This window comes from Rousettus aegyptiacus, unplaced genomic scaffold, assembly GCF_014176215.1.
Source record: "Rousettus aegyptiacus isolate mRouAeg1 unplaced genomic scaffold, mRouAeg1.p scaffold_m13_p_8, whole genome shotgun sequence".
Lineage (NCBI taxonomy): Eukaryota > Metazoa > Chordata > Mammalia > Chiroptera > Pteropodidae > Rousettus > Rousettus aegyptiacus.
Window position 1 is genome coordinate 32,084,748 of NW_023416311.1, and position 13,268 is coordinate 32,098,015.

The 13,268-nt window shown below is 39.6% G+C and overlaps 1 protein-coding gene across 1 annotated transcript in view; it reads right to left on the reverse strand.

The window, feature by feature from the left end:
- MEGF10 (multiple EGF like domains 10) overlaps window positions 1-13,268 on the reverse strand; it is a 150,182-nt gene that overhangs the window by 18,850 nt on the left and 118,064 nt on the right. The window contains exons 13-14 of the mRNA XM_016121940.2: window positions 12,458-12,560; window positions 514-660 (exon numbers count right to left, since the gene is read on the reverse strand). Coding sequence (XP_015977426.1) covers window positions 514-660; window positions 12,458-12,560 — 250 coding nt within the window. The remainder of the gene's footprint in view (window positions 1-513; window positions 661-12,457; window positions 12,561-13,268) is intronic.

The following is a 13,268-nucleotide window of genomic DNA, read 5'->3' on the forward strand; positions in this document are numbered from 1 at the left end:
ATAAATTCTATTGACCAATGCCAAGAGTCCGCATTTTTAACTCTGCAATTCTATTTTCCCCACAGCACTGACTTTAAGATTACTAGCAGGATGCATGATTTGCCTCAAGGTTTGGCTGATGTTGACGTCTAGTAATTGAAGTAAGGCGAATGCCAAAATTGTTGAATAAAATATTTACAGGTCAATGGATTTCTGGAACACCATTTGCAAGTTAAGGCAGGATCAAGAAGCATATCCTGATGATGATGCCAATGAGGCAATGAAATCATTACTGAGAAGAAATGGCTAGAGCTCCATCTGTCAGGTTTGTCCTGAAGGTTGGGAGGAATAAAACTCTTGGGGAAGTGCTATTGAGGACAACTCTGTGAAAGGACAGGGTGACCTATTACACTCCTCTCTGCCCTCTACTGCAACAGAACATCCCTAGGAACTAAGAGGTGGGATAGAGATGATAATTCTGCATGCAGTGCCCTGAGAAGAGACGATGTTATCACCGCCTAAGGAAACACTTACTTCTCTGACAAGTGGTGCCTCGGAACCCTGGCGCACACTCACAGATGCCATCATCGGGGGAGCACGAAGCCCCATTTTTACAGTAGCAGGGAAGGGAGCAGTTGGGGCCCCAGCGTCCCTCAGCACACACGCTGTCACAGTGGATACCTGTAACGATGCACACAGCAAGGCTGAGCGAGAAGCAGGGCGGGTAGGTAGGCACCTCTGCAGTGGTAGGTCAGAGACAGGGAATAAGGTCATGGTGTCAAAGCTGACTTATCTCAGGCAACGATGAGCGGATATGGTTTCAGGTTTAAAATGCACTTATACATATCAATACACCATCCTATATTGTGTGATCCTGTATCATCATAACATTAAAATAATCCCAGGATGATTTTCAATAGAGTCATAAAAGAGAAGGAATGAAACAACTTTGTTATACTGATTTTCTTCTTTAGGAAGACAGAGCAAAGGGGAAGCCCGAGGGCTCTCTTAAAGGCAAAATTTAGCAAAAATATTGTATCATTTCTCTCTTAGTAACTTCATCCTTCCCCCTATTCTTTATTTTTACAGAGAAATGGACAAAGTGTTAAAAGATAAGGAGAAATAAAAGATGGTTAAATTGTTTTATGTAAAGAAAACTCTCCCTTTGGAGCAAATAAATACAATCTTAAAACATTTCGATAATACATCCTACAGCACAGAAAGATACACTGATAGGTGGAATATCACACTTAATGTTATTTATAGCTGTTGTCTAAACTATTGATTATTATGAAAGTACATGTAAGTGTTTAACTCACTCTGGAAATAAAGAAACTTTAGAGTCAGTCATGAATGAACAAAATGCCCCAAGGAAACATAAAGAAAAACCCAAGGTGTAAGAAGAAAAAGAAAAACCAAGTCTTATTTGAGGTAAATGGAAATCTTTTGTAAATTTGTATCTGAAATACAACAGGGACCTCTTTCTTGTAAGTCTGAATTCTTCACGACTCAAAGAAATGCTCTTCGCATTGAGAGGCAATAAGAATGAGCTATAATTGGTAGTGAACTGGTGACTGCTGGGTTTCGACCAAGCAAAAACACAGTAAGATCACACACATACACACTGCCCAGCACTAAGGAGGCTGAGAAGGCAATGTTTGTTTTACAGTTTTTGCGTCTAAACTGATGAGGAGAAAAGTTACTATGGCCTGAACCTTAAAGCAGAAGCAGCCTCGAATTATCACGTGCACGTTGCTAATTAGTACACAGCCATTTCTGAACCATAACTCCACTTTGACTGTTCTGTTTTTCTCATTATGAAAGTCTCCCACATAGTAAAGGCTATTAAGCCAGCATGAAAGTGCACAGACCTCACTGTGTCTAGCTCGAACCAACAATAGACTGTTATTTTAGCTTGGACCACTGGCTAAAGAAAGGAGACCAGGCCTATTTTAAGTTGATTGGGGTTTAAGAGTTCCCCATAGAATAAAATATGGAGTTTTGGCCTACTATATTTCTTTCCTTGAATTTGTAAATATAGGATCTTTCTATCCCCCTGCCCCCTAAATCTCTTTTGAAAAGCTGAGATGGATTGCAAACTCTATGTGATTCACCATCCATAGGAGCTTATCTGGTGTCGACTTACACCTATCCTAGGCAGAAGCATCAACTATATGCAGGAGTAAACCACTTTAAAGGAGGCCGCAAACCTGAACTTGGCTTTGTGAATTTGAAGGAAGTACCAACAAATGTAACCTGCTACAGGCTTCACTCTATTCAGATTCAGACCCTGAGTGCTGACGTGAGCCAGGACTCTGTTTAACAGCAGCTGACACCCAAACCCAAACTCGCTTCTTACAGATTCCAACAGCCTGGCCATTTTAGTCTGGAGCCACCCACACAAATCCCAGTTAGGATTTTGGGTAAGTAGCTGAGGAATTACTTTGTTAGTCTGAAAATCATCCGGAATGTTAGTGGTGATTTTTTGGCACTTTTTTTTTTTTTTTTTTTTGCTGTGGGGCGGGAGCTTGGGGAAGGGAGATTTAGTCATTTAGAGTGATGTCCTTTAACAGCTGCTTGTCAAACCTCTCCTTCACAATACACCTAATCAATGCAGTTAAGCTAGAATGGAGTATACTTCAGGTCAAAAGTATATGTTGCTTTTTTCCATTATAGATTATCATGATTTATATATGACTTAGCACATTCTCAGTCAAAGCATGTTGAGAAAAATGACTGGAGGGCAGATTGACAAATCTGAATAAGTGATGGCTTATTTCATATCTGATTCCTTTTCCCTAACAGGCTTGTTCAGCTAGTTAGCATAATCATCAATCATAATCGACTTCTTCAAGGCAATTTTCATGTAAGTAACAAGGCCCACAATATGGCAAGATAAGCTTGTTTCACATGATTTTCCCATCATTCCATTTCCAACCAATCACAGGGAATTCTAGAGATCATCTATCAAATCTTCTGTCTCCAATCACATACGCATATTTCAACAGAACCAAGCTTACTTTAAAATGACCTTTATTTGAGTGCAATGACGTCTTTCCTTGAAAAGTAAATTATAACAATTCTATTACCAACTCCCCCTAAATACTAAATCATTTTTTTCTCTATCATTAGTAAAAATGAGTCATCGTTTTGCAGATATTAATGCCTAACCTATTCGAGGACAAATATAATATATGTCTCAGTCAGGGGGCAACTCCAGGGAAGAGTGTAACGCTGTCTTTTTCCCTCTTGAAGCACCATTTTCTCCCACTGCTACTCTTCCCCTTTAGGTCTCTGTGCCCTCATTATCTTTCCCTTCATCTCGTAGCCATGAAAGGATAAGATAAATTTATTATTGCTCAGGTGTTACCGTCTCTGAAGAATATTGTTTTAAGAGAACACACATGTTAAGAACTTAAGAAATAAACCTCTAATTGTGGAATTTCAGGCAATGAGTCTCACAGAAGAGATATCGAGGTAAGTGCTTCTCTAGGTCACACTATACACTGCTACTGAAGTGACCTCTATGTAAGGCTAGCCCTAAAGTGAAACTCTCCAGGATAGGGAATTATATAAGTTTGCTTTAACCACTTTTTTGGGGGGTGGGGTGGGGGGTGGGAGGGGAGCAGGCTGTGTGTGTTATGTGTGTGTATGTTTTATTCCTGAATTATTTCATTGACTTCATCTCACTCTTTGCTGATGTCGCTAGAGTCCTACAGGACAGCTTTTTATGCCCTTGTTTGTCAAAGACAGAAAAGGAAATTCAACCCAATAAACATCCAAGGGGTCTGGCAGCTGCTGACTTGCTGCTGAGAGGTTCTCTAAGAAAGACCTCCAAATCTACAGTGACAATGACCCTAGAACAGGAAAAGCCAACTCTGTCTGGAGATCACAGAAAGGGAAGGAGGTAGCTTCTGAAGGTGGAGTGGGGTTCCAAACTAAAGGAAAGGTGGGAGCAAGCCTCAGAGGCCCAAAGAAGTTATGTGTCTTATTCTGTAAAAATCAAACTGGGGACAACTGAAACTGGGGATGGGAAGAGCAGAAGTCATGTAGGAGGCAGCGAGGCAGTGGTCATGTAGGGAAGAGCCAACAAGGCCACACTGTGAAGTGTGAGCATCTTCCTGGTGTTAACAGAGACTAACTGGACAATTCAGTAGGAGATGTGCATAGTTAAACTAGAAGGGCAGAAGATGGTTTGAAGATGATGAGCCTGGAACAAAGAAGACCTGTCAGATGGCCATTTTGGGTTATCAAGGTAAAAAAAATGACATGGTCTTAAAGGAAATCAATGGCAGTTGGGATGCAGGGGAAGATGAATTCGAGACATACAGGAGAGAAAGCAGATGAAGATCCGGCTCCACCCAGGGTAATTAATAAATTCTGGCAGCTCTATAGGAAGGAGAGGTGGTGCCTATTTTTGCTCACTACAGTGCTTCGCACATGGAAGGTGTTAAATAGTTGTTGAATGAATCAATGAGCTCAGTCCCTCCTTCCTGAACATCATAATCACGACCATTTTTCAAGTGGGTGGAGCAACTATATCATCCTTCCTTTTCTGAAGAAGTGATGAGAAGTACACTCAAATTAGGAAGCCCAGTATATTTACATTTTTGTACACCTAAAACGGTGACCCTTCCCAGCTGGTGAGAGAAGGGGGAGTAGAAATGTCTGCTTTGCTTATTTTTGAGACGATAAACTTTCATGAGCTCGGGTCTATGTTTTTTAATGCTAGCCCAGATTATAATGCAATAGAAGAATTATGGAACATCTTGAGGAAATTCTATTGGAATGTTTCCCTAAGTATAGATAAAGGCTTTAGTACAGCTACTTCAGGAAATGACTTTATAAAATATTATGAAGGGACAAAATAGGAAGGAAGCATCTTTAAATTTGCAGGAATCTCAGGCTCAATGGAAGCCTTTTTCCCAATCAATGTTCTAATGCTGATAAGGAGATCTGTGAGGGGCCGTTTTTGCCAGGCCCAAGGACAAAGAGCTCTTTGATAGTCTTCACCAGTTGCTAGGTGATGGCTGAATGATCGCGATAAACTTCAGCTAAGCAGCTCTAAAGAAATGTTCGTGGCTTTAATGCCCGATGCAGGATGCCAGCAGCCTCAATGTGAAATCAGCATTCACTAGGCATTTGAGATGGCGCGAATGCGGTAAATGAATCATCTGGCGTGTCATTCTTTCCCCCTTCAGAGATAACACCCAAACTCCTTGTCTTGCTTGATTGTTTATATTCCTCATGCTAGTATCGCAATATTCGGGGCATTGGTAAATGAAGGAAATGATTTCAATTCGATGTCTTGTTACTGAGTAACAAGCTGTTAAACATATATTAGAGCAAAGAGAGAGATTTGTTAATAATAATTGAGCTTGGTGATTGTAAGAGAGGAACCACAGTATTTAGTCATAACACTTTCTGCTTTTCTAATCCTCTGGCGGCACACTGTAGTGTGAGAACTTACTCACTCATGCCTCCACTTGTGCCCACACAGTGTCCGCCCTGAGAAAATGGGAGCTTCTTTCTGCAGGCCAGGAGCTCAGGCTACCATCTTCATCTTCCCAGCATCAGAGCACTATGGCTGCTTACCACTTGGAGACACTCAACAAAAGGTTGTTAAATTTGTCAAGTATTTGGATACCGTGAATTTTAAAGATCCATTAAAAAAGGGATCTGCTTTAGATAGATAACCAAGTTGGAAAAAAAGTCCTGATGAGTCATATAAATCAGAGATGCTTGCATTTGAGCTATAAGACGAAAGCACCAGAGAATATGGCCTGTCTTAGTCCGGACCCAGGTAGAACAGACTGGCTTTTTCGCAGCCTTTTTAGGGAAGGCAAGCCCCTGCTTCCACCCTCACTTCAGGGACCCCACATTCTGCTTCTGCATGATTCCTTCCCCTCAAGACCATGTAGAAAGACAGACCTATGCTCCTGCACACACCCTCTCCACCTTTCAATACCCCAGAGTTGGGATAGGGAGTCATTTGCACTTGTGACTAATTGGGTGGGTACATGTACAGTAATTAAAACTCATCTGCACTTGAATTTGCACTTACACGTCACTGGATAAAGAAAGGTAGGATTTCCCATTATAACAATTCAAGCATCACTAAGCCATATGAAAGATCACCTTAGGACAGATCAGTACCCGAACTGGAAGTTCATATACTCACCTGGTCAAGCTTGGTGTGTTTGAGAAAACGTAAAATAGGAGGCCTGTCCTTCTGGAGATGGGCTGGGACCACTGCAGGCCTAGTTCTGCTTACTAGGAAGAGTAGAGAAGCCAGGCTCTTCTCATAAATCTTGTCATTCCTTCTTCCAATGCACCCCTTCCTGGGTGGGCTCCAGTGAGCACTCTACCTATCTCCTTCCTCTCCTTTCCCCTTCTTTCCATTGTATCATTCCCTGATAGTCCCTTTCTCTTTCCCAAGACTCTTCAAGGTTGTTTTGGCAACCTGATCTCTTTTCTCTCAGTTTAGTACTTAACTTTTTTCTTGTATGACTGCATCCTTAAGTCCTCTTTAGTCTTTTGCCACTGGTTATGAGGCTTCTGTCACAGAAACACTCCCCTGGACCCCCACTCCTTCCATAATAAGAGTAGCAAGGCATAGCAGAGACCAAACTACAGACTAGTAACTGCCACTACACGGCCACCAGGACAACTTTTAAAGTGACCAACAGGGCCACCAAGTAAGGTTGTACAGGTTGTACACCATACGAGAGCCCATGGGCACAGGACTAAATCGGGGCAAAAATCCAACTCGCACTCTATCTACCAAGAAGTGCACCCTGAGGGATTTTCGAACCTTTTCCAAATCTGAACAGAAAGTGCTTTATGGGCTGGCAGTGGCTCTATCCTCCTCCTCGCCCACCCTCCCGATTGTCATTCAGTAGGTGTGAGGTGGGGACCAGGAATATACAAGTTATAAGAATTCTCAGGTGACAGTGATCTTAGCCAGGGTTGGAAACCAGGCTGGAGACTGGGTATGTCCCAGAAAGCTGGAATGAAATCTTAATTAGCTGTAATGCTCAGTGAAGAGGTGATCCAGCTGACTGAAGTAAGAACAGAAAGGAATAAAAACAGTCCACATGTTTCTACCATTTTTGGAAAACAGTTTACAAAGCATATCACTCCACTACAATGGAAGTAAACATACACACACACAACAAATTGTATTTCATTGACATCTGGAATTTCAGAATACTCATTTTGAAAAGTCAGTTTCATTTTATAGCAGTGTGTGTGTGTGTGTGTGTGTGTGTGTGTGTGTGTGTAACAAAGGTGTAGGGGAAGGAGTCCAGGATACAGCCTATATCCTGAAAGGTGTTTTATTTTTTCCCATTTATTTTTAATTTTCTCTTTTTAATAAAGTAATCCATCAGCTAAAAATTTCGATAAAGTTTTAAATAACTACAAATAACAAAAGTACATGTCTTTTCTTTTGAAAGTGGCACATTTCTTTTGGATGTGGTTTGTGAGATGCCAGATGTGCAACTTTTGTTTTAGGTACCTGATGTGGCAGGACATTTTGAAGAATTTTTTTATAGGAAAAATGAGACTATCAATTATAGTAGAAATAAAGAGCTTCAGTTCCTTTAAGAGAAAAAGACAGTCAAATGTTAGAAAAGAGGGTGAAGTTATGAGGAAAGGTTAACAAGCCTCACAGTCAGAAAGTAAGCTGACTTCCTTACACATCGGGCGAGGCATGACTTGCCCAACTTAGGTGTGTCCATTTTTTTGTAAAGAGGGATAAAGGGCTTCTGCCTTCTATCTCTGGCTACAAACCCACAGGCCTGATCAGCTTCTTCCCACAGTGTCCTCAGTGGTCAAACACTGCCGGTTCTTCTATGCCACCTTGTTGACTTGGTCAGAAGGATGAGCCTAGGTCCCTGTGTTCAATTGCACTGATTCCTTCACAAAAGCCTCACTGTTACCCCACACACTACTTTGCCTCCCTCGCTGGTGATTCTTCACATTTCACCTACAACAATCTCAGCAACAGGGAGGAGAGGAAACAGAACTTGCTTCTCTGGGCTTATGTTATTTATACTGAAAAAGGTACTTACTCAAAACAAGTTTGTGATGAAAAATCGTCAGTGTTGACAATGCAACTATGTTCTGTGTAAATAATACAGAGGCTACGCTTCTTTCCTTTTAGAAAAATAAGCCAATTCCTGGTCCAATTGTAGGCTGCCTTTTGGAATTTCAGGAACTCTCTTTTCCTCAATATACAGTTGCTTATTCCAGGTGTGTTCTATGAGTGATGGGGATGATCTCTCTAAAACGACTCTTCACAGCAGCCTTAGATACTTCCAGACCAAGCACCCACACAGAAGACCCAACATAAATAAGACATGGGGCTAGGAAGCAACATGCGACAGGGCAACACGAAGCGGCGAAGCTTCCTCCTGTTCGGAGAAGCAGACCAGTCACAGATGGACAGAGGATTACAAGATTATGTTGTATGACAAAGCCACTGCATTCCCACGGGAGCTCCACAGGTCTAAGGCCAGATGGGATAATTTGTCTTACCCCATGACCCAGACTGTGGAATGCAACTAATACATTTTCTGACTGGCTTCAGGCCAAATCATATCTCCTGATTTTCTCATGTATGTAGAGTATGCCTTTCACAGACTGATTCTAAATCATCAAAGCAGGTGGATACTTGAGCAGAGACTGGTGTGTTCAGGAATACCCCACATTTCCTCTACATTCATAAGACAAAGGGCTTGGTGGAGTTATGTACGAAACAAATGATATGGCCTCTCTGTTGGGAAAGTTCTGAATTTGCTGAGGGTTAAAAACGTTATTTCGCTTCTGGCCATTGAGAGCTTGGTGCTGGTCATTCCATTTGAGAGCTTCAAGTACCCTTGCGAAGTCACAAAAGCTGGCTTGATCCCTGGGTGTGATGTAGTTTTAACATTTAGTAACCGAGATCCAAACAGAAACATGAGAAGGCGGAACTTCGTGCTGGGAAGTCTGAGTTATCTCAGCTTTTGCAAGTTAAGGAGGGACTTGAAGGGCCAGGGAGCCCTTGTGTCCACGGGCAGCTCCCAGGTGAAAACAGTCTATTACTTACACCAACCTTAACTTATTTCCCAAGGTGGCTTTCAGACACTAGAAATCAAATACATGATCCTTTATCTCAGCTTATTCCTGTCAGAAACCAAAGAAGCTCACAACAAATTTCAAAGGACTGAAAGGAATTGAAGAGGTTACTGGTGGCAGTCTATGCTCAAAAATCTGAAGACTTAAGCTGGCAATATTCCCCACATTGGTCTATAGATTCAGTCTTCATTAAATTTCCACCTTATTCTTTTGTAGGAATTAACATGTTCATCCTAAAATTCGTATGGAAATCAAAGGACCCGTAATAGCCAAAACAATCTCAAAAAAGAAGACCAAACTTTTAGACCAAATTTAAAACTCTTTACCTAGCTAAAGTAATCAAAATAGTGTGATATTGGCATAAGGATAGACATATATATTAATAGAATAGAAGTAAGAGCCCAGAAATAAACTCCCCCACATTTATGGTCAACTGATTTTTGATAAGAACGTTAAGACAACTCGATGGAGAAAAGAACTGTCTTTTTGACAAATGGTGCTGGGACAACTAGATATTCACATGCAAAAGAATAAAGTCAAATACTTATCTCATACCATATATAAAAATGAACTCAAAATGGATCAAAGACCTAAATGTAAAGCTAAAACTGTAAAGGCTAAAACTCTAAAATTCTTAGAAGAATACGTAGGCTTAAATCTTGTGACCATGGAGTAGGCAATGGTTTCTTAGATTTGATGACAAAAGTATAAGCAACAAAAGGAAAAGATAGCTAAACTAGACTTCATCAAAATAAAATATTTTCTGTTGCAAAGGATGCTCTCAAAAAGTGTAAAAAAATAAATCACAGATTAAAAAGAAAATAGTTGCAAGTCATATATCTGATAAGGGACATATATTTCAAATATATAAAAAACTATTACAATAATAATACCGACAAATATCCCAATTAAAAATAAACAAAGAATCTATATAGACGGTTCTACAAAGAAGATATACAGATGTCCAACAAGCACATAAAAATGTATTCAACATCATTACTCATTGGGCAAGTGCAAGTCGAAAACAATGAAATATTATTTCCCACCAATAAGAATGGCAATAATCAAAAAGGCAAATAATAACAAATGATAATATAGAAAAACTAGACCCCTCATACATTGCTGGTGGGAATATAAAATAGCTCAGCTGCTTTAGAATAGTTTAGCAATTTTTTTTAATTCTTAAAAAGGTTAGAATTATCATATGACCTAGCAATTCCTCCTCTAAATATATAACTGACATACATATGTCCATACAAAAATTTATACATAAATGTCCATAGCAGCATTATTAAAAATAGTCAAAAAGTGGAAACAACCCAAATGTCTATCAACAGATAAATAAATAAACTGTGGTACAATGGAATATTATTTGGCAGTTAAAATAAATGAAGTACTGGTAAATGTCCCAATACAGACGAAACTTAAAAACATATGTTAAGTGAAGGAAACCAGTCACAAAAGGTCACATATTGTATAAATCCATACAATATCCAGAATAGGCAAATCTACAGAGACAGAAAGTAGATTTGTGGTTGACCTAGGTGAAGCGGGAAGTAGAGAAGAGAGGATTGAGGGCAAATAGGGGGACCACTGCTGAGTACTAACTTTTCGAGGTGATAAAAATTTTCTAAAAGTGATTGTGGTGTACAATTCTTGTAAATATACTAAAAAACATTGAATTGTACACTTCAAATAACTGAATTCTATGGTACGCAATTATATCTCAATAAAGCTATTTTACAGAGAGAGAAACAAAGGTTGTTGGTTATCAGCACTGATCATCATGGTCCTCTCATGTAATTCTTAGAAGTCTTCATCCATAGTGAAAATAAATCTCAGGCTAATTGCCTTCTCCTCCTGCACTTCCTGGAATAAATCTGTGTGTGGCAGTTGGGTGTGGTAGTTAAAAGAGCTGGCTAGCTACATGTTGGGGAGCCTTGGTGCAAATCCTGTCTCTCACATTTACTGATTCTGTGTCCTTGGTGCAGCCACTGAACCTTTCTTTGCCTCAGCTTTCTCATCTGTACAAAGGAGAAAATAAGCAATTTTTCCTACCTCACAGAGTTGTTGCAAGCCTGGAGTAGGCATTCAATAAACATTACTTATTATTATTTCTCTAGTTTTCTTTGTATGCTTTTTTTTTTTTTTTTTTTTTTTTTTTTTTGCTAAAAAATAAGACCACCCTGACTCCATAGTTTCTTAAATGTGACATCTCTGGTATGGAAGCATAAGATTCTCTTCCAAAAGATCCATCATCTGAAAATACGAATTATCGCTAAAGATGATACTTAGCTTGTTGCTACCAATTTCTCGTTCAGAGGACAAATTGAAAACTGTTTTTGGAGGATACCGGAGCACAAGTGTGGAGACAGTTCTGTCTTACAAATCTCTCTCTCTTCTCTAAGTTTTTATGCAAATATATTTAGATATAAATGCTTTAAAAGTTTTGGTTTATTTATCTACCCCACATCCAGTCCCTAGGTTTAAATTTCACTCTAAATTGGCACATCAGCAGTCAACATTGTATTTTACTTTCAGTAGAAATGGTCATCAATATGTTCAGTTCATTTATCCCAGTGTTCAATAATTATCTGATTACATTCTCATTGGTAATTTTTCTTAATAAGTACTTAAAAGTTCATTAGTTTGTGTGTGTGTGTGTGTTTTTTAGGATATGCTTTACTCAGTGTATAAAAAGGAAAAACATGATCTCAATTTACTTGGCATTTAATGTAAAAACACTGTTCTACTAAGACCCCTGTTAGTTTGATAAACTTCCTGGCTGAAAACGTGAAGTCATATAAACAAGGAGAACTTCCACCTTGCGGCTAGGAAACTGGTACTCAATTATATCATAAATTTTTATGGCTTAAACATTATTATAAGCAAAGTAAGGTTTAAAATGTTTATTTCTAGGAACAAATATTTTATATTTGCATATTAACCATATTAATAGTAATAATTTAATGTTTGCCTCAGTAAGGCGAACTTAATTATATTCTTATGGTTTATTCCAATCATCCTTTCCTCAATACTCAAAAATGCCATAGAGGTCTTGCTAAACTCTTAACAGCAATGTACATTTTCCCCTCTTGCCGGACTGAATTCTGCCAGTTGGGCCTTACATGAAGGCTAGGGACAACTGGCCCTGCATGATTCAACACAAAGTCATTCCTTGATTATAGATTAATCAATCCTAGCAGCAATACTTCTTGGGTAAAAATGTGTCAGCTTACTGGAGAGTACTGCATTTCTTTTTTTTTTTCTGAAAACTTGACCTGTGTGTATTTATTTGCAATAGCAAGAAACAGCTCTAGGCACAGATTGGCATGCTTCCCATTTCCCCGGCTCTCACCTGACCATCCTGGGAGGCAGCGGCAATGGCCTGTGGTGGAGTGGCAGCCATCTGCGTGGCTGCAGTCACAGCGCTCAGCACAGTTCAACCCGTACGTGCCATCCTGCATGGAAGACAGCAGTGAGAGCATGGGAAATCCCATGAGGGGAGACCAGAGAGGCCACAGTCAGCCTTTTCTGGTACTGTACCCTCCTCTTCTTCCAAACACCTCAGCAACATGCACTATAATCATTTCTGATCATGTCTTCTTGCCCCTAAAATGTAGGCTCCAGGAGGTCGGTGTTTTAAACCTCAAGCCTTAGTTTTGACATACAGCTGGGACAAATAAATAGTGACATCAATTACACTAATATGCTGATATGCAAATATGCAGATACATATAAATATGCCAGCTAATTAAAATCACCTTTTTTATCTTATCCTAAACCACAACTCCTAAACATATTTTCTTTTGCTCTTAAAGGATTTTATTAAATAGTTCAATGTTCCCTCGAAGGCATTCTATTCTTTGGTAGAAAGAGAGGACACTGAGAAGCTCTAAAATTTAAAAAGCATTATAGATCTAACTGGATTGAGTTTATTTCCATAAGTTGCCAGTGTGGAACGATAAAGAAAATGGAAAGTTCCTTGTTACTTTTCCTAATTAATATCCTCCTTTCAACGAGCAAGTCTAGACAGCACAAAGTATTCTGATTCAAGATCCTAAAGAGAAGATGGAGTCCACGTTGGTACCACTTCTATGCGCCCCTCCCAGACCTCCGTGTTCTCATGTGCACATCAGTTTGGTGTTACAACAGACATAAGTCTTTGT